Below are 22,230 nucleotides of genomic sequence, written 5' to 3'. Positions count from 1 at the left end.
TTGATTTTGTCTTGCCACTGAAACTCAAATTTCGCCAATTAACTCAATTTTTGTTTCACTTTGCCAATTTTTGTAGATTATGTTAATAAATCGGTTAAAACTCTAACGTGGCATGGGTATGGCCCCACTACTGGTGATATGGCTGCTCCATCACTTAAATATATAATCATTGTTTTTTGTCAGATATAAATACTCGAATCAAATGAAAAACCAAAACATAAAAAATGAAGGAAAAAAAAATTGAGCTACCGCATAAGGCTTTCTGGTCCTAAACTTGCAGAAGCAAAAGAAGAAATTAATGGAGATTTCTCAGATTTAGTGTGCAAGATTGCATCCTAAGGGATCTCTCTGCAGTCTGCAGTGTAGAATGCTGAACTTGTGCAAGCAGACGAACTCTTTAAGCATGCTCTTATAATCCACCAAAAATATCAAACAAAATACAAGAAACTTAGAACAATGCTTCAGATATGGGGATGGGGTTTGCAGAGCACACTAATCATATTAAGCAAATGTCAATTATTTCTCTAATCCAAAGTACCCGAAACCAGTGTCGGTGTCTAAAAAAAAAGTGGTACGTGCCACAAAATCTCATTGCAATACATGATTTCTATAACATAATTCAGCCACAACGAGCAAAACTTCCGAGACTAGGAGTCACATGATCATAAGTTCTTAAAAGCCGACTCACGAGTTTCTTTCTGCGGGGTCAGTCTTGCTAGCAAAGCCTTGTTATGACAATGATCTGCGTCCACGAAGTAAAAGTTTCCATTGGCCTTAAAAGTCACAAAAGGCCTGTTGGTTTCTGCTGGCCGGATATCAGAAAATTTAATAGTCCTCGGAATGAATGTTGCAAGCCATGACATCATTTCCACCTCAAAACTGTCTGAACCAGGCTTCCACTTGAGCTTGTGAATGTATGGGGTCACGAACCAGTGAAGAGCGGCTGTGGTAGAAGCACTCAAGAATATCACTGAAGATGCCACTGCACCCTTCAAGATCACATTCATACCAGGAGATGTCATAAAGGTTATCACAGGGCCTAGAGATACAGAAAGGCAGCAGGTCGACAGCGAGAGAAGTTTCACTTTCTTGATAGTAGATGAGATTGGGCCATAGTAAACAACCCCAGAGTCCTTTTCATCTTCCCCAATTTCGCCACCCCTGCGTGGTCCAATGCTGATTTTGCCATCATCTTCTCTTGTTGTGGCACGAGAAGCCCATCGTTTCTGTGAAGCATTGATCTCGAAGCCAGAGTTGAAACCCAGTTTAGTGTTCAGACTAGCAGCCCATGCTGCAGACCTGCACGGCTGATAACCTGAAGAAGGCCATCAGTAATAGTGACGGATATAAATAAAAGGAGAGGAAAAACAAAAGATGGAAGATGGAGTTTTGGATAGAAAAATAATTAAGAACAAAAGAATTGGAAAGGTGAGGAACATGCAAAAGAAATAACAAGCGAGTTAGAGAGAAAGAGGGGGATTTTCAGGTGAGCACGCATTAAAGACAATGCAAATTACTAAAACAATGATATCAGAATCTCATGGGTAGAACTTGATCTAGCTTCCAAGGATCACAGAAGTTACACTTTTACCATATCAAATACAACTTTGCTATGCAAACGGCTCAACATTAACAATGTATAAAACATAGGGCTTCGGCACTACTACAACACTTCACTAACTTGAAGCACCTAACTATGAGAATCTATGGGAGTCTCCGGAGATCTTAATAAAATGTGGACCCGTTTTTGATTTCTATGCTCCACTCTCTCCATGTTTCAAGAGAGTGAAGATGGATTCTGTTCCCTACATTCACATAAGCTTCATTTGAAGGAGAAGAAAGCAGATTAATAACCGCGATCAATCATATGATTATCACGGAAGCTTTCTCCACGAACCATTATCAATTACTAATCGAAAACTAAAGTTACCATTTGATACAATAGTAGAAAAAGTTAAAAAGGGAAACTGAAGATTGCCAGCAGAACAGCATCGACAGTCACCATATCCAAAACTGTGTTAGAACCTAGCAGTAATACACTCCAACATAGTAATTCGGCTACCTAGACCGAAAGCGGTCCAATTTCTAGAAAACATGCACGTGGGGAACACGAAAAACACTTTGAATTAGGAATAAGGGTTCCCAGAAAATAGCAAAAACCTCAATTGGGTGCCAACAAACCCGTTTGGAATTTGCCAAAACCAGAAGCCAAGCCAAAAGTGTGTAACTTTTTACCAAATTTACTAATTTAGTAGAAGAAGATCCAGAAAATGGTCTCTGAAATCAGAAATAAACATGGGGAAATTGAGCTTGTTCTGATTCTTTTGAAGTGGTCAATTGGGTAGAGCATGCACTTTGGGTCCTTCGTATGCTTCATTTATTTCGATTAAATTGAAATGAAAAATGAAATTGAGAGATAGAGAGAGATCTTAAACCCTAAACCCCAAATCGGTAGAGAAATTTAAGAGAGAGAGAGAGAGGAGGGGGGGGGGGGAGGAAGAAGAACCTGAGCGGAAGCTTGAGGATGCGAGGTGTCTGGACTGTGATCGCAGCAACTGAAGGAGAGCCGCTCTCGTCATTTTTTGATCCGATTCCGAGCTACCAAGAAAACCAATTTTCAGGGTTTAACACCTCTAAAGAAATCTGACCCAAAAAGATAAAATTGCACAAATGGACTTCAACTTTTCCAATTTCATGACATTACGAACTCACCTAAATTATTTACACTTAACCACCCAAATTTCAGGCGGTGTTACAATGTGGCATCCATTTAAAACTTCACAATAACCAATTTTAAAGGGCCCTTGTGAAGTTTAATAAGTTAGAGATCGTTTGAATGTATTTTTAAAATGACTAAAAGCGTTTTTGGTGAAAATGTATTTGGAGTTAATTCTTAGTAAATGCAAGTAACTTATGGAAAAAAACTTTGCTTCCTAGAATAAGCACATAACTTGGAACCAAAAAACATTTTTTTCTAAAAGCACTTCTAGTTATTTTAAAAACACATTCAAACTAGCCTTAAGTTAAATAATTTCATTCATAAAAACGAAGTTACGAAATTAACTGTAGTGAAATTAAATAAACTGAACTTACGAAGCATAAGTGGGCATTTGGTCTAGTGGTATGATTCTCGCTTAGGGTGCGAGAGGTCCCGAGTTCAATTCTCGGAATGCCCCCTTTCTTTCCATTTTTTTTTCTTTTAATATCTTCCTGCTGTTGGGTTTTTCACCATGCTGCCAGGCTTTCTAGTCCTTCTAGACAAACAACAACCCAATTCATCTTCTCTCTTTTTCCTAGGTTTTGGCCATTTTCTTCTGTTTTGACTGGTCTTCCAAACGTCCGGGGTGTTGTCAAATTATAGTTCTAGAGTATTTTAAAATTTTAAGGCAGTCAATCAGAAATTTAAACGATATTTTAAAAGTAAGTTTATAAATCTATGTGTAATCAATTACGATCTTAAAAGTAAGCTTTCAGTTTGTTCACTTAGCCCCCGGGCTTTCTAGTCCTTCTAGACAAACAACATTCCAATTCATCTTTCTCTCTTTTTAGTCGGATTTAACCATTTTCTTCTCTTTTGACTTCTTTTCTGGACTTTCGGGGTGGTGTTAAATTAGAATTTTGATGGATTTCGGACTACTAGGGTGTTGTCAAACTAGAATTTTGAAAAAATTTAAAATTTTAAGATAGTCAATTAGAATTTTAAGTTTATAAATTTATGTGTAGCCAATTACGATTTCGAAAAATGTTATTCTTGTATTTATATCGTCCCTCTAATGGATTCACTCTCTAATGTATCCACATGTGTTTGTGGCTCTATCTCTATTAAAGAGATGATATAAAATTATGGTACAAATACATGGTATGTTTAACATTACTCTTGGGATTTTAAAGATTTTTTAGTGGTGTTATTTTTACCATCTATTTGTACCATCTTTTTAATAAATGATAGTACAAACAAATGATAAGAATAATATTTTTGTATATTTTAAGCATCTGTATGCAAATCTAGGTAGGTTTCAATGTTTCGTTAAATTGTGGATTTTAGTAGATTATAGGATAAAAAATACATATGTTTGGGTTAGAAACAACGAGATCAAATCTTCTGCATCTAAAATGAATATGACTTTTCTGTAGTTCTAATTATTGTTTGACATATATTAAGTTCATAAAAACAAAATTCAGAAAAATTAAGTTTATAAACACATCTCCGACAATTATTGAATCCACGTATAAGCCATACTCATTGCAGAAGATTTGATCTTACGAAGAACCCACCATTCCCCAAAGATTTCATTGGATTCTCCTCCTCTCTCCACCCAAACCTTACCGGCGTCTTTTCACCTAACCTACACCCTGGCACCCACCGCTCACCCCTCCTATCAGCACCACCACCACCACCACCGGCACCTCCTCTTTCCGGTCTCCCTTGAAATACTTATATAATATCTTACTGTGTTGGGTCTAATTAGCATACGACCATATTGCATTCGCCAATATCTTACTGTGCCGGTGATTTGCTGATGAAACGCGAGGCTGGTGGCTGCTTGGCCTTTAATCATTAGTTTTTTAATGTCTAAAAGGAAACATTTAAGAAATTTGATGAATGACAACAAAATATCTGAAAATCCATAAAAATCTACAAAAATATCCACCACAATCCTCAAAAAGTCCATTTGGATTATACTAATCCGATCAAATCTGCCACTCGAAAGTATCTTTTAAAATCCTCTTAAATTCTAATTTAATACATCTTTTAATCCCCTTTTCCCCTTATTTTTCAATAAAATCTCAAGTCACCAAGTTGTTGTTCATCCAGAAGCTCCAAAACCAACACCACCAACGCTACGTCTCCACTCCCACCCCATATATATACACGCACAGATGCTCTCCCCTAATCACCAAACGCAACCAACAACACAAACAAATCAATCGCACCACTACCCAGATCACAAAGATGGAAACTTTCTCAGATTTTCAGCAGCAAGAAGTTGATGAAGATGCCCTTTCCCTCTGCGATCTCCCGCTGTACGACGACAATGGCGAATCGGAAGAGAACCCAATAACCTCCGCTTCTTATTCTTCCGCCCCGGACGACCTTTTTGAATTTCGGGTCGACCCGATCCGGAGATACATCCCCATGGACGTCTTTTTTTGCGGAAAACCCATTTCCCCTCGGACCCAAGAGCCCCTATTCGAAAACCCATTGTTCTCCCGGTCCGAATCCTTGAAGTTTTCATCTCCCTCCCACCCTTACTCGCACCGGTCACCGGGATCGGAGTTGGTGCCAGCTTTTGGGACCTGCCGGTCGCACCAGCAGTCGAGCAATTCGCGGAAGCACAAGGTGTTCATAGGATTGGTGAAGTACCAGCCGGAGATGGACATGAATGAGATTAGGAAGCGGCAGAGTCGGCGCGCTCCGGCGCCGATGTTTCCGGTGATAAGCAGCGTAGAGCAACCGAGTGTAGCCTGTGGGAAGAGTGGGTCCGGGAAAGGGCACTGGGGGCTGATGAGGCCGCTGAGGTGTCGGTTCCACTTGTTAGGCGCATTGGCTAAGGTGACTCATGGTTGTGTGCCACGTGTCTGAATGGGTCGTCTTTGGTGGGGGTGGGGAACTTGGACTTAAGACGTGGATTAGTGGGTTCCATGTCGTGGACTACGAAGGATAATTTAAAAATAAAATTAATGAAAAGGATATAAGGATAAAATAAAAAGTAAAGTGAATAATACTATGATTGACTTTTTAGTGTAAAAATATGGTTTTTCGTTAAAGTGAACAGTACAGAGAGCTTTTCATTAAAGTTTACTAATTTAAATGAATGAGGAGATCCTCTTTGTAAAGATTCTGTAAACCCTTAAATTTTGTATGTTCATTGTACATCGGACAGTCAAAAATCATTTTAAATATTTTTATTTAAAAATAAATATGAATAATATTTGACAAAAACTAAACGTACAATGTATGATGAATGGACACGATTTGAGAATCTCTAGGATCCTCATAAAGAGGATCTGGAGAGAATGCTCATTAAATTTAAATGCCATCATTTATATTCTTAAATAAAATTTGAGTAAATTGTACAAATGGTCCCTCAACTTTAATCAAATTGGAGCAATGGTCCCTCAACTAAAAATCCATTACCATTGGTCCCTCAACTTATCAAAATGTGTAGCTATAGTCATTTTCATCAATTTTGTCAAAATTTTGTCAAAATAAGCTATGTTGGAATGACCATTTATATAATTAGGGTCCATTAACTCATCAAAGTGTATAATTATGGTTCTTTTCGTCAACTATGTCAAAAAATTTGTCAAAACGAGTTATATTGGAAGGACCATTGCTACAATTGGGTTAAAGTTAAAGGACCATTTCTCCACTTGAATTAAAGTTCAGGGACCAATGATAATGAATTTTTAGTTGAGGGACCATAGCTGCACGTTTTGATAAGTTGAGGGACCAAAGGTAATGAGTTTTTAGTTGAGGGACCATTGCTCCAATTTGATTAAAATTGAGGGACCATTTGTACAATTTACTCATAAAATTTAGATTAATATCTCTACAAGATTTAAAATTGAGTTTAGTCCTTATTGTTCTTTTGTCAAACAAAATGTCAAATTATAAAAGTCAAAATACAATTGATGGTTGATGTGGCAATCTGAAGTCGTAAGTCAAATTTTGTACTTCTCCAACAGAATTGTCAAATATTATTTTATTATTTAAATAGAGTTTCAAATGGTTGTAATTATTAAAAAATGTTAAAACAAAATTTTTATTAGTTGAAATGTTAGTGGAATAAGGAATCCACTATTAAAATAAATTTGACATTGAAGTCAAATTTGACTTTAAATCCAATCAGCAAATAACATTTTGGTTGGAAAGACTTTTGATATCAAATATGCATAATGGCATTCCACCTAGGATTTTAACATCTCCTTTAGAAATGCTCTTAGATGTTAGATTAGTCATTGATCGACGGAGTTCGAGCATTCGTCGTTATGCAAAAGCTCAATATCTTTCTATCACTGTGGAAAATGATCACTTGCGTTTAGTCATTTGATTTTATTTAAATGCCAGTATTTATATTCTTTGTCATTTTAATTTTACTTTTTGATAATTTTATGATTTTTCTTGGAACCGGATCCTCATCCTGACCGTGTCATCTGGGCCATTGAAATTTGATCTAACGGTTACAAACAGGGAGCCCTCTAAAAGTTATAATTATTATAACCGTTGGATCAAATTTCAATGGCCCAGATGATCCGGTCAGGAGGATCCCCACCCTATGCTTAGGAGGGGATCTAGTTCCATTTTTCTTTTTCTAAGTCTACACTAATCCATTATAATATATTTCGGTACAGATATTTAGGTACACTAGCTCATTATAAATATATTTTGTCACAATACAAATATTTAGGTACACAAATTCATTATAATATAGTTCGGTACAAAAAAGTCAATTTGATATATTTCGGTACGATCATTTCAATACTTATGCATTTACATACTTTCCTTAAACCATGAGAGACAGGGAGTCTCAGTTTTTCGAATTTCTATAGAAGCTACCATAGATATTACTTCCGCTCCATAACCTTCTCAAAATTCATCAAAGACATTTCAGAGCTATCTTGGCAATCAAAATATCCTTTTTGGTTACGTCTTTGGTGCTCAAGTTTCGCCTTGTCGCATAAAATATTCTTCTTTCTTACGCACCCATAAGAGCAGCTCCAGCGGGAGCTCCCGCTCGAGGGACAGGCTCCGGAACAGGGCTTGATTGCCCGAGGGAGGAAGTCCAGCGTTGGCTGGCGAGGGAGCCCGAGCACCCCCGAGCGCCAGGCCCTTCGATTCTCGCCGGCCCGAGACCCTGAGGTGGGTCTGACGTGAGACGCTTATTTTAATGTTTTTTTTTCTGTCAGGCCTCGAACTCCTCCAACATCGCGCCGATCTCATCCACTATCCCCATCCTCTCCAGCTCCAGCGGTGGTCACGGTGGATGAGGAGAAGGAGCTGACGGAGGAATCAGAGCATGCGATTCCGGCGTCTGCGATGCGAGAGACAGAGACTGCGCAGCGGAGGACGTGGCGGTGGAAGAGAAGAAGGGGAGGGAGAGGAGGGCAATGGCCATAATTTTGATGCAAGTCAGAGTCTTTAGAATGTCTGTGGCGGTGGCCACGACGGCTGTCATGATTGGATTTGATTTGATTTTCTCGGCTTCAATGGTGGATCACCCAAATTGTGATCTGATGATGCATGCAAGAGAATGAGAGAGATTAGAGAGAGAGGGGGAGGTTTCAGAAATGAGGGGGGTTGCGTCGTAAGAGAGAGAGAGAGAGAGGGAGAGAGAGAGAGAGAGAGAGAGAGAGAGAGAAATGAGAGACAGAGGACTAGGAAACATGAAGAGTATTCTGGAAAAAAAATGAAGAATGGTTGTCGGTTGAGTTTGGAAAAATGAAATGGAAAAGGAATAGGAAAAAAGAAAAAGGAAAACAATTAAAAATTATTTTGTATTATTTTATAAATAAATAAAATACTAATATTTTATTACAAATTGCCAAGGCTATTCATTGCAGGGGTGGAGATGCAAAAAACAATTGCCAGGGGAATGCACTATTCATTAAAAGCAGTTATTGTTCACTAGGTGGATTAAATAGTGAATAGCTTGGGGGGAGGGCTCCTACACTGGAGTTGCTCTAATCGTAGCCCAAATCCTAATTTTAGCTCCGCCTTCATCTCCGCCGCAAAGTCTTTATCTTTATGTATTGGTTCCGTGTTTTCGAACTTTTTCAAAGGCTAATCTTGTCTTGCCTTCAATTGTTTATGTCCCTCGTGCAGAGAGGGAGTTTTGCCGGATATTCAAAAACTTAAGTTAGAACTTTTCCCGTCAGGCGACAAGTGAAATTCAATTTGATTATTACATGTGTTACATAAAGTTATATTATGAAGAAAAAGTTATAAACCATTTAATATTTTTACTAGATGATAACTCACGTTAACTGTTACGTGACAAAGAATTCTCACACTAAAACTAAGAAACAAAAATCGCATTCATTTAGTGGATTTAGTGGCGGAGCCAAAATTTTATAATAATGGGATCATAATTTTGGCAACAAAAAAAAACTTCATTAGATCATTTTGTAGAGCTTATGGTGTTTATCTGCCGAATTATGTCGCCTACTGCTGATTTTTGCCGAGGACTATCAATGAGGCTTTTTATCAAACATTTGTTGTGCACCATAAGATCGCACACAAGAAATAGGAGAAAAAAAAAAGACAAAAGAAAGAAAGAAGAAACCTACAAATAACTATAAGAAGTTGCATAAAAGAAGCAGCATTATGTAATTCGGTGTTTTTTACTCATTATTTTAGTTTGCCGCAATTGTATGTAGAAGTCACATACAAATATACAGATAAATGTATATTAGGATTATGAAATTATTAGAATCGTGAGCAGCCAATGACCCCATGTTATGATTCCGTTTATTCCTTCAAATTCCCGCACCAAACAAACCAATTTGTAATCCGACGTTAATTCATTTAATTATTGGTAAAAAAAGCCAATGTTTACTCTCTTCTAGTAGCTCATCCCAAATCAAAGTATCCACCTCTTCCAGAAAGCCTTGGCACCAAAGCAAACTCCCCTCCCTCTAGAAACTCATGAATAAAATAATATTTTTTTAATCGAAATTAAGAAAATAATAATTAATTAAGCTAATCACCTTGCTTAAAGAACCTTTCTTTCTCCCTCTCTCTCACCAAATTTCAAACATCATCGGCCATATATAAAACCGCTCCCCCGTACCTTCCTTCTCACACCAATCCCAGTTCTCAAAAAATGGACGACAACAAAACCAGTGCAGTCCAGCAGGACCCGTACGACGTAGACGACGCCCTCTCGTTCTGCGAGTTTTCCATGTACAACGACGAGTACGACAGCTACTCTCCCTCCCCGCGAAAACACCCAGATACCCCCGACAGCCTCTTCGAGTTCTTCATCGACCCGGAGTTCGAACTCGACTCCTCCGCCGTCGTCTTCTGCGGCAAAACCATCGACGACGTCGATTTTCCCCAATACCCGAAGTTGGTGCAGAGGGACCCGCGAAACGGCCTCTTCCTCTTCAAGACCAACTCCTTCAAACGATCGCAGAGCGTCCGGTACCCGCTCGATCTCGAGAAATCGTCAGTCTTGAGGCAGGATTCGCCGACGGCCAGCAGCTGCCGGTACCAGAGCAGCAAGTCGCGGAACCACAGGACGTCCCTGATCGGGTTGCTGGTCAAGCCCCAGCCAAAAATGGAGCTCAGCGACATCAAGAGGCGGCAGAGCCGGCGTGCACCGGGGCCGATGTTCCCGGTCGCCGAGGGCGACCACTCGAGCGAGCTGGTTGCTGCTGCCGCCGCCAACGGTGGTAAGCCCGACAAGAGCCCGCTTCGGCCTGTCAGGTCTAGGTCCCACCTCGTGAGCGCGCTGGTTAAGGCGTCGTTTGGTTGTATTCCGTTGCCAAAACCCGTGCGTAGCTAGAATGCCAATATCCCATTTCCCGCGTGTGGACTTAGTCCTCCGTCGTACCTTAATGTGGATTTTTTGTATTTATTTTTGTTTTTTCAAATAATATTTTTGCTTTGTGATGTATAAATTTTTCATTTAAAAATATGGTAATAATTTGATTTTTTTTTCTTTGAAGCTAAATATGGTAATAATTTGATTGGCTATTTATATAGACAAAGCTTACAGCTCAGAAGTCAAAAGTTGTTGTTAGCTACTCATCAGAAGTCCTCTGTCAAATTCAAACATCCAAAATACATACATATATTAAAATGATGAAATATATGTGAGCAAAAATCCATTCATTTTTATTTTTTCCTGAAAGTTAAACATATTTCTCGCTTTTTCAATATTGCTAATATTAAACCATGGAAAAAAAGTGAGTATTAGTTCAAACTTCAAACAAAAGGAAAATATACGTTCGTAAGTCCAAAGTTCAAATGTTTTAAAGATTTTACACCATTAGGTTCAAAGTCAAAATGTTTTGCCAATTCAACATCATTTAAGATATTAACTATTTTCTCAAGTTGCATGTAACAAGTGCAAGAATTGGATTCACTCTCCTGATAGCACGAAGATGAATTTGATTCTATTTGTCTTCTTTATTCCTAAAGAAATCCCATCAGAACTACTTCTTAAGACCACCAAGCCCTCTCAAATGCATTCTACCATAGAAGCATTCAACGTATACCAGGGACAAATCTTTCGCTCAATGAGAAGTGAAACCTTGCGATTATATCATCCTGAAGACGAATGTGACATGAAGAAATGGCATTTGGAAGTGTTGATGGCTTAACATTTAGGATTTGACATAAGAAAGATTGCACTATCTTTTTTTCGCACTTAGCCGCACATCATGCAATTGGTAATGATTCTACTACAGTGCCATAAATTCCCAAACTCATCTTAAGTAATCGTTGTTGTTCATTGGATTCCAGAGGTACTACTTCATTAGGGTTGGGGAATTGCTACGATTCTTCCTGAATAGCTTGGATTCTCTTGTTGAGAGTCACTTTGAAAGTATTACCTAAACTCTTACGATTCAATATGTAAAACCCTATAAAACAAAAGCTACTATCATTTCTTCATTATAGATTGAGATATTCTTCGAACTTTGTTGATGCACAAAACCGGAGGGGTCTTGTGAAGGAATTATTTTGAAAAACATGTTCATTTGAGCAACATCATATAGCATGCAATTAACAATTAAAGGCGGAATCATGCTTGTATGCACTCAAAAACAAAACATTACCATGAAATTCAAAGCCTAGTAGATTGGTGAACCAATTAATCAACTCAAAACAAAGTGAGTTGAAATTAATACCTTTGTAGATTCCTCTTTGCATAAGCAAAGGCTAATCACCCAAAGAGATAGGGCCTTCATTCCTTGCTTCTTAGATCCATAGATTTGGATGGAAGAATAGGTTCTCCAAGTTCCCAAAATTGAGAACCTCTAAGTCTCTTCACCAAGGTTAGATTGTAGAAGAAATGAGTGACCTTGGAGTAGTAGGATTGCTAGATGTACCCTCCAAGGTGTTGGCCTCTTTAGAGAGAAAATGGAGAGACAATTCTCACCAATTTTCCCCAAAAATAAACCCTTTTAATCCTTAATGAATATTTGGCTATAAAGTCATTTATATAGTCACTTCTTTAAGTGACCTAAATAACCAAAACCCTAATTCATCACCATATGGCCGGCCACCTAAGGAATTTTGGGCTTTTGGGCTTTAATGAATCTTTATTCATTAAATTGTCATACAACTTAAGTTAATGGGCTTGACGTTCGAAGCCCATTGGGCCTTAAGGTCCAAAACTATCCCCGAGGTCTTTAACGAACTTATTCGTTTGATTAATTAACATATTAATTAATCTTTGCCATAAATAAATGATTAAACCATTTAATCATTCTTACTCATTTCCGTTTAATCTCCAATCTCTACCTTTTATGGTGTGCGATCCATTAGGTTCCTTTTAGCAAGGTAGTGGGCGATTAAAACCATTTTACATCGATTGTGAATTGAAACTATTTTCAATTCTCCCTTTAGTGATTACACACGTTTAGGGCTTCCACAAACCATGGTTGACGCCTAGCAGCATGTCATGGTTACCCAAGCTAATCAGAAGAGGTTAGAGAACCTATTCAGTTCGGGATTACAAATGCAATACGGTCTTTCTCTAATCTAATACTCTTGACCACATTGTTTGGTTTGATAGTTTATTTGTTCATGTCTACTATCCAATGTGAATCTTGTGCTTATATGATTTACTTGAATGTGATTTGGAACGCATTCCCTAATCTCATTCATACTCTGGCCAGAGATTCTAAATCATATCATAGAGTATTCTCCCTCAACTGTTTGAAGGTTAGAGATCCCTTGTTGCGCATTCACTTGTCTCCATAGCTAAGTCACTTGACCCCAACGATGCCGTGGACGCCCCGAGGGGGTGACTTTGACATAATCAAAGATCAAGGACTTAACCACAAGACAACTGTGATGCCTCAGGTCAAAGGACTACTTTGCATTATCCCAACCATGAGTTCTTATGTGACATGGAATATGAGAACTCTTGGTTGATCACGTTCAGTGTACTCATTCTCTATTGAGCACCTACGTACTTGTCTTGATGTCACACACACCAATGACTCGAGACTAATCACTCTCCCTGAGAGAAGACATAGTACGTACCGATCTTAACGGACTGTCAATGCCCAATTGACAATCCTATGATCAGGAACATTTAGGATGTGTCTACGAAAGAATGGTCTCATGAATCTAACTTCATTAGATTACATTCTCCCAATCACATATTCCTTGGACTTTATCGTTTAAGCATATAACATTTATATGAGACGGCTCAAACAATAATCTTTGCCCTTTATATGTAAAACTAGATTAGTTTAACATGTGAAATGTCCGTAAAGTATCATCACATGATTGGCTTTAGGGCACATTTCCAACAATCTCCCACTTGCACTAGAGCCAATCAGCTTGGTCATCTTGATGATACCTCTTCTGTAGTCATTTCATAAATGGCTGAATAGTAGGCCTAGACAGTGGATATCTATATGTGTTATCCATAGAAGCAACCTTGAGAATAACGACGTCACCATTATACATGATTCTCAATCATGTGGTTCAGTCTCTCATTTGAGTTCGGATCTTGATGAGACCTTGATTCCCAGGCTTGAGCTATCGCCCCATTAGTGTCATACACTTTCTGGTTGGAACCGAATAGAGAGTTCATAAATGAACTTTCCCATCCAAACAACATTGTTGTAAACTTCTATATGGCAATATATCTTGCATTCATAATGGAATACACTAAAGTCATTACTTTAATGTTTCCATCCAAATATCTCTTTAGTCATAATAAAGAGATATTCGTTTATCTCTTCATTCATAATGAAGAAACATCCAATGATGGATTAGATTCATAATCTAATACATTTACGCTTCCATTACGTTACTCTAATTCTTCCTCATTCTTTGAGGAATCTATCCTTTAGTATTTCTCAAATACTTAAGGACTCACTTGACAGTTGCCATGGTTCTGATCCTGAGCTTGCATTGATATCGTCTTGTACCATTCTAGGTACAACTCATATCAATGTTTTTCATGCAATATGAAATACGTAAATCACCTTTCTGCGTATGCATAAAGGATTCTATTTACGTATTATTTCTTTGGGAGTCAAAGGGTACATTCCCTTTGAGAAGAGCAACTTGCTAGTCTCACTAGAATCGTCCTTCTTATTGAAGTTTATCATCATATGAGAAACTTCCTAGCATCCATTGTCTATTATTAGAGATTGATATAATCCAATTATATCATGAAATATATCATTATAGATTTCCATCCCATGTATATAGACTATATCTCCCATATACATTCTATCTTCATATAATGTATTAAAGTCATAACTTTAACGAAGAAGTATTCTTTTCATTTCCAAAATTAATATATCATATATATTTAAATTTTAGGAACATGATTAACTCCCACTAATCTTTTGTAAAACTAGTAAACAAAAGATTCATTTACATCTTTATGAGAAATCAAACGATTTGATCCTTTTTCCCATAAAATGCAAATAGCTCCCACTAACTTGCTAAGATCCATGATGGATGGATCTCTACAACTTACATGTCTTGTGATTTATAGTTTTATATATATATTATCAAGACTATCTTAATAATGGTTTCGGAAACCCATATTATGTCAAAACATTGAATCACCATTTAGTTGTAGCTAGCAATCTTCGAATTAATTGAAACTAAGACTACGTCAAAAATGGTTCCTTTAAAGTCAACCATTCTATTTGATTGTAGTCATCTTAAGCTACCAATTAGCTTATGAAGGTTTCATTATTTCGAGTCAAATGGTACTTTACCATTTCCTTGAGTATATATCGTATATGCACTCAATGTAGTCATAAGGATTTTCATTCTTTATCGACTACTTTGGAGCTTGTGGTATAGGAACTCGGTTGTTATATTTGTTGAGTACTTTCTTGTCTCTCAAAGAACCCATTCTTTGAGTTCTATCTCTCGTTCATTTGCTTTTAGGCAAATCACATTGTAGAATTACAATGAACTACCCAACAAAACAACATTTGTTAGTTGGTTTATAGAAGCGATATCCAAAAGTTATTTTAAGGATATCCTACAAGATTGTTATCAAACAAATATTGCTTATTAGCACACAACCCCAAATCTTTAACATGCTTAAGATTTGTCTTTCTTTCTAACTACATCTTATGGAGTCATGAAAATATTGGAAGATCTTCTCATTGACAATCATATTGTTTTAGAAGTATATATCCTATATATGGGTAATAGATAATATCTAACGAACTAAATCTTATTCAAGTTCGTTCTTCTCCTAATGGAGAAATACATTATCTTATGATGCTTATTTCCTTGATATCTTTCAAGGAAACTGTTCTAAAGTGTTACCTTATCTTGGATCAAATCTAAGGAGGTAAATACTTTAGACGTCTTACTCATCAACTTACATTTCTTGAATTCTTTGGAACATTTTGCAAAGTATTCGGACTTGTGTTTATTCAAAATAAACTATAGTCCAACCGAGAGTGATCTTCGGTGAATGTTATCAACATGAGTAGTATTTATGTTTGTGGACAAGTGCCACTAACATCTAAGTGAATTGGCCTCAACAACTTTGTGATTCTTTCTTCTTTTCAAAAGAATAAAGATTCGAACATTTCGCCTCCATACAATTTTAACAAGAAGGTATTGGATCCGGATCTAACGATCCAAAGCGTCCATTTATGACCAACTCGTAATTTATGTTTTAGAGGTATCACAACTTTAGTTGGGATTAGTCACTACCTTGCAACCTTTTGGGTTTTAAGCATCATTATTTTCTAAACAGTTAACACTACCATATTATCTCTACTATAGAGACAATTAATTAGATTACCATAATCCAATCATTGATTAATAAAGAACATTGTTTTGTCAAACAAAACATTTATCCATTTCACATAGTGACGGAATTTAGTTCCTTAAAATTGGAATATAAAGACAATCTATGTTTTTCCAATTTCTTTGGTAGTTCATATGAGGAAGTAAGTACCATCTGCTTTCGCAGAGATCTATATTTGATTCACGTTTCCGAATGTGAAGCACCTTTTCTTCACTCATATATCTTCTACTTCTTATTAGTCACACTTTTACAACGATTTGTAAAACATAGTTACTAATACGGAATCAAGCATTCAAGTAGAAGAACCAACTGTTTGGAACTATTCAAGAACAATTTACAACACCTTCGAAAGGTGTGTTCTTGACACTTGCAAGACATTTCTTGCAAATACCCCTTCCAATATCCATCATTTCATAAAGAAAGTTTGTTCCCTTGGAGTTATTTATCTTCTTTATCTGACTTCTCCTTTTGACTACAATAGTCATGGTCCCTAAACTCCCACTATCTCTCTTGAAACCTTTTTCAATTGTGTTATACACATCAAACATTTTGGAGAGCATGTGGTTATTTTTTACTACATAGTTTACAATAAACTTAGTGAATGATTAGGATAGGGAAACAAAGGTGAAGTCCTTGCCTAGTTTCCGTCTCATTAAGTGGTTTTATCACTTCAACACTTAATGATTCAAAATCATTATAAATCCATGTTAATGGACTATTTTTGTCAACCAACCATTATGTTCTAAACATAATTACAAACTTTAAAGAGTTGTACAAGGCAACTCTTATTTCTTCACACAACAAATTGTAAGTGAAGAATCATGGCACATAAAGTGTCCATGCCTTTGTGCTTTCTTCTCAAGTTCCTTGTTCATGTAACAAAGAAACAAGCACTAAGTGTTTGCATTGACTAAGGGTTGTTCAAAGCAACTCCTATTTCTCCATACAACAATTTGTAATTGAAGAATTATGACATTAAAAGTGTTGTCCTCTTTATGATAGACCTTTTCTAACATATTCTTCTAATGATACATTATCAATAGTAAGATTGTGAGGATGAGACTACTTAGATACATATGCAATCCTTTTAAGACATTCTTTGGGATTGTGTTACCTAAGTACGGAAACTAAAACATTCGGTTTTTATTTGTCAAGTGTTGGATAGCGTTTGCAAATATATTGGTAAACAAATACATAACGAATATAAATTGATTGATTTTAAGCCATTTGATTCGGGTCTTTAAATCAAAATAGCACCACCCACTATTTTTGGCAAATTCCATATCCCTCATCGGAATTCGAGAGTTTTGGATGAAACTCTTAGTAGGTTATGGGAGACTCACTATTACCAAGCCCACCTCAGAAGAACTCCATATTGGCTAGCAACAATAATAATGAGAGAGTACGCTTACTCATTTGCAACTAATGCAAGTACCCATCTCGTTTGGCCTCTAGAGAATGATGCCTCAGAAGAACTCCATATTGGCACCATTGCACTTAGTTAAGTCATTCCCACCATGCTAGTTCAAGTAGGGGTTCAAGAATGGCCTCAGAAGAACTCCATATTGGCCACACTCGTTGCCTACCTTTCACTTCATCATATGTGTATAGGCTTCTCCTGAATGTAAGCACATACTTTGCAACCCCAGAATTGGACGAATACGGTGTATGAGTCACACACGATTGAAGCCTACCACGGTGGAAGGCCACGAAAGAGTGTTCTAAGCACTCTCCGCTTATCAACTTAATATTGGTTTGGTTGAGGGTTTTAGGTCTCATCACATATAAACATTCATTTTAATCTCTATTAAAACAATTTTGGTCCTCTTACAACTATTGGTCCATTTGATTGTTTTAGTTGTACATAATACTCCCACTATGCTTTTAAAACGGTTTTTAAAGCAAGAGTATATGTTACTACTAACATAAGGTTTGCATTCATTTGATGGACTATATAGTTGCCTTAGGGCCTTAGGATGACTATGAACCTTTGTTTAGATTCAACACGAGCCTTGTGTTGAATCTCGGTCTAGGGATGGAGATTGATTTTAATTACGCGTTTAATCACATTAAGGCGTGTTGTCATAGGGGCGTTGGACCCAATTACTTCATTTTCATGCATATCATATAAAGCAAGAAAGAAATACTTCAAAGTAAAAGTGAGCTTATGCTCATTACAACATTTGAACAATTCAAATTACAACCAAAATCTTATCTACACATTCCCATGGTTCAAACAAATTTGAAACGGCCTTTCACATAGCTCAATTATTATAGGCTTAGGTTCATAATCATCCTTTAATTAATTAACATTTTAACTAATTAAATTGAATGCAACATTTTCATTTGGATTTTGTATCCATAAAATTGATTTAAGTGGAGCTAAACAAAATGAAAATCCAATTCTCATTTAAAGAGACAAAACAATTTTGTTCTCATCCTATTTGGGCCATCATGCAATAACCACAACTTTTTGGGCCATATTGCGAAAACATAAACTTTTGGGGTCACTTTGTAAAAACACAAAAGTCACTACTTCATGTAAATACAACTAGAACCCAAAATTTAAATAAACTCAAAACTTCATTAAAGGAGCAAAACAATTTGTCCTTTAGCGTTTTTAGGCCTTAACGTCAAAACGTAAACTTTCGGGTCAAAGTACAAATACACAAAAGTATCAAAACTTTATGTAATTGCATAAAAGCCCCAAAAATACCCTATTTTAATAGGGTGGCCGGCCATTTAGGGATAAAAGGTGTGGTGTGTGTTTTGATTTATTAGTTTTGTCAAAAACATTCAAGTGGTGCATAAGAAAAGAAATTCTTATCACCTTTTCTTTTACCTTTCATAATGATGATATATATTTCTTTTGCTATTTAATCAAATATCTAATATTTTAAATATATGATAAATCATTTGAAAAACATATAACATAAACTTTATGAAATAATCAAAACTTTGAATCAAAACACAAAACCTTTTAGTTCTTGGCAAGAACATCAAGAACAATGAAGAACATCCATGAAAACCCATAAGAGCTCCATGAATGTTTTCAAGCCATAAAACTCAAATTTTCACCATTCAAAATGATGTTAACATCCTAGGGTACTTAGGGGTTACAAAAGTCACCTTAAAACACTTTTAACAAGACAAACATGAACCCAAAAAATCACCCTTTGGATTTGGCCGAAAATCCCCAAAATCATGGCACCAAATTTTAGCTCCAATATTCATCCTCATATGAACTACATCTACAACATTTGAGATGGCAAATTTTCAAACAAAATTTACATTCAAAGAAGCAAGAATAAAGCTTGTAACAATTACAACTTTTAAATCATAAACTTATGAACTACAAAACCCAAAAGGATTCACCAACTACTAGACCTAGGCTCTTGATACCACTTGAAGGAATTATTTTGAAAAACATGTTCATTTGAGCAACATCATATAGCATGCAATTAACAATTAAAGGCGGAATCATGCTTGTATGCACTCAAAAACAAAACATTACCATGAAATTCAAAGCCTAGTAGATTGGTGAACCAATTAATCAACTCAAAACAAAGTGAGTTGAAATTAATACCTTTGTAGATTCCTCTTTGCATAAGCAAAGGCTAATCACCCAAAGAGATAGGGCCTTCATTCCTTGCTTCTTAGATCCATAGATTTGGATGGAAGAATAGGTTCTCCAAGTTCCCAAAATTGAGAACCTCTAAGTCTCTTCACCAAAGTTAGATTGTAGAAGAAATGAGTGACTTTGGAGTAGTAGGATTGCTAGATGTACCCTCCAAGGTGTTGGCCTCTTTAGAGAGAAAATGGAGAGACAATTCTCACCAATTTTCCCCAAAAATAAACCCTTTTAATCCTTAATGAATATTTGGCTATAAAGTCATTTATATAGTCACTTCTTTAAGTGACCTAAATAACCAAAACCCTAATTCATCACCATATGGCCGGCCACCTAAGGAATTTTGGGCTTTTGGGCTTTAATGAATCTTTATTCATTAAATTGTCATACAACTTAAGTTAATGGGCTTGACGTTCGAAGCTCATTGGGCCTTAAGGTCCAAAACTATCCCCGAGGTCTTTAACGAACTTATTCGTTTGATTAATTAACATATTAATTAATCTTTGCCATAAATAAATGATTAAACCATTTAATCATTCTTACTCATTTCCGTTTAATCTCCAATCTCTACCTTTTATGGTGTCCGATCCATTAGGTTCCTTTTAGCAAGGTAGTGGGCGATTAAAACCATTTTACATCGATTGTGAATTGAAACTATTTTCAATTCTCCCTTTAGTGATTACACACGTTTAGGGCTTCCACAAACCATGGTTGACGCCTAGCAGCATGTCATGGTTACCCAAGCTAATCAGAAGAGGTTAGAGAACCTATTCAGTTCGGGATTACAAATGCAATACGGTCTTTCTCTAATCTAATACTCTTGACCACATTGTTTGGTTTGATAGTTTATTTGTTCATGTCTACTATCCAATGTGAATCTTGTGCTTATATGATTTACTTGAATGTGATTTGGAACGCATTCCCTAATCTCATTCATACTCTGGCCAGAGATTCTAAATCATATCATAGAGTATTCTCCCTCAACTGTTTGAAGGTTAGAGATCCCTTGTTGCGCATTCACTTGTCTCCATAGCTAAGTCACTTGACCCCAACGATGCCGTGGACGCCCCGAGGGGGTGACTTTGACATAATCAAAGATCAAGGACTTAACCACAAGACAACTGTGATGCCTCAGGTCAAAGGACTACTTTGCATTATCCCAACCATGAGTTCTTATGTGACATGGAATATGAGAACTCTTGGTTGATCACGTTCAGTGTACTCATTCTCTATTGAGCACCTACGTACTTGTCTTGATGTCACACACACCAATGACTCGAGACTAATCACTCTCCCTGAGAGAAGACATAGTACGTACCGATCTTAACGGACTGTCAATGCCCAATTGACAATCCTATGATCAGGAACATTTAGGATGTGTCTACGAAAGAATGGTCTCATGAATCTAACTTCATTAGATTACATTCTCCCAATCACATATTCCTTGGACTTTATCGTTTAAGCATATAACATTTATATGAGACGGCTCAAACAATAATCTTTGCCCTTTATATGTAAAACTAGATTAGTTTAACATGTGAAATGTCCGTAAAGTATCATCACATGATTGGCTTTAGGGCACATTTCCAACATCTTGGAACAACGTAAGTCCGACCGTGAATTTGCAAGAAATGTAAATAACACAAGATGTATCGTGGTTCACCCCAATGTTTGGGCTACGTCCACACTGATATTGTATTTCTCTATTTGTGAGAGGATGAGAGGGTGAGAGAGCTTTTCCCCATGGCCTAAGAATTGGCCTCCCCTAATGAAGAGAGTGAGGGAGTCCCTTTTATAGAATAAGGGCTCGCTCCTCAATACATAAGTGATGGGCTAGAGTTGATGCTCGCGGCGATACGTTTACTCAGCAGGCGGCGATACTCTCTAATGATGGTAAGGGAGTTCTTTTTATAAAATGAGGGCTCGCTCCTCAATACATAAGTGATGGGCTAGAGTTGATGTTCGCGGCGAGACGGTTGCTCGGCAGGCGGTGATGCTCTCTAATGATGGTGAGGCGGCGAGTCCCTTTTATAAAATAAAGGCTCGCTCCTCAGTACATGAATAATGGGTACTCTCTAATGAAAGTGAGGGAGTCATTTTTATAGAATAAGGGTTCGCTCCTCAGTACATAAATAATGGGCTAAGTCCCCTAAGTATTTTTCATGAGGCCCAATATATGGTACATAGTGTAGTCCCCCAAGTCTTCAGTCAATAGAGTCTGTTGGCTGGAGACTTCAAATTGAATCCATGTATAGCCGAAGTGGCGGTTGTTCAGAAGCGGTATTTGTATACCCTGCACTGAAGCTTTGTAGGTGAAGCTTTAAAGCTTTACAAGTAAAGCTTTAAAGCTTTACAAGTAAAGCTTTAAAGCTGGAGCTTTTGTAAATGAAGCTTTTGAAGCTGGAGCTCTCGAAATTGGAGCTCTGTAAATGAAGTTTTCGAAGCTGATTGACATGAGTGATGCTCATGAATGTTTATGTTGATTGACATAAGTGATGCTCATGGATGTTGACATGAGTGATGCTCATGAATGTTGACATGAGTGATGCTCATGAATGTTGACATGAATGATGTTTATGAATATTGACATGAATGATAATCATGAATGTTTAT

General features: G+C 37.0%; 2 protein-coding genes and 1 non-coding gene across 3 annotated transcripts; 2 read left to right on the top strand and 1 right to left on the bottom strand.

The window, feature by feature from the left end:
• Positions 1-501: 501 nt before the first annotated feature.
• LOC103432480 (uncharacterized) lies at positions 502-2,775 on the bottom strand. Its single transcript, XM_008370686.4, has 2 exons — positions 2,507-2,775; positions 502-1,315 (listed from the first exon to the last, which is right to left on the bottom strand). Exons 1-2 carry the CDS (start codon positions 2,577-2,579, stop codon positions 663-665), a joined length of 726 nt encoding a protein of 241 aa, XP_008368908.1. The 5' UTR covers positions 2,580-2,775; the 3' UTR covers positions 502-662.
• Positions 2,776-3,104: 329 nt separating this feature from the next.
• Positions 3,105-3,176, top strand: TRNAP-AGG (transfer RNA proline (anticodon AGG)). Its single transcript has one exon. It is a non-coding gene; the product is annotated as a tRNA-Pro (tRNA).
• Positions 3,177-4,954: 1,778 nt separating this feature from the next.
• LOC139188828 (uncharacterized) lies at positions 4,955-8,122 on the top strand. Its single transcript, XM_070806715.1, has 2 exons — positions 4,955-5,520; positions 7,912-8,122. Exons 1-2 carry the CDS (start codon positions 4,955-4,957, stop codon positions 8,120-8,122), a joined length of 777 nt encoding a protein of 258 aa, XP_070662816.1.
• The last annotated feature ends 14,108 nt before the right edge of the window (positions 8,123-22,230 follow it).

Source organism: Malus domestica, chromosome 01 (genome assembly GCF_042453785.1).
Source record: "Malus domestica chromosome 01, GDT2T_hap1".
Classification (NCBI taxonomy): Eukaryota; Viridiplantae; Streptophyta; class Magnoliopsida; order Rosales; family Rosaceae; genus Malus; species Malus domestica.
The sequence above is the reverse complement of the archived record's forward strand: the minus strand, read 5'-3'. Positions and strand labels throughout refer to the sequence as shown.

What these genes read in the sequence shown, in the direction of transcription:
- LOC139188828 (XM_070806715.1), top strand. Translation starts at nt 4,955, where the DNA reads ATGGAAACTTTCTCAGATTTTCAGCAGCAAGAAGTTGATGAAGATGCC. An exon ending in GGGCTGATGAGGCCGCTGAG is followed by an intron (nt 5,521 to 7,911) that starts GTGTCGGTTCCA and finishes TTTTTCTGTCAG; the next exon opens with GCCTCGAACTCCTCCAACAT.
- LOC103432480 (XM_008370686.4), bottom strand. Translation starts at nt 2,579, where the DNA reads ATGACGAGAGCGGCTCTCCTTCAGTTGCTGCGATCACAGTCCAGACAC. An exon ending in ATCCTCAAGCTTCCGCTCAG is followed by an intron (nt 1,316 to 2,506) that starts GTTCTTCTTCCT and finishes GGCCTTCTTCAG; the next exon opens with GTTATCAGCCGTGCAGGTCT.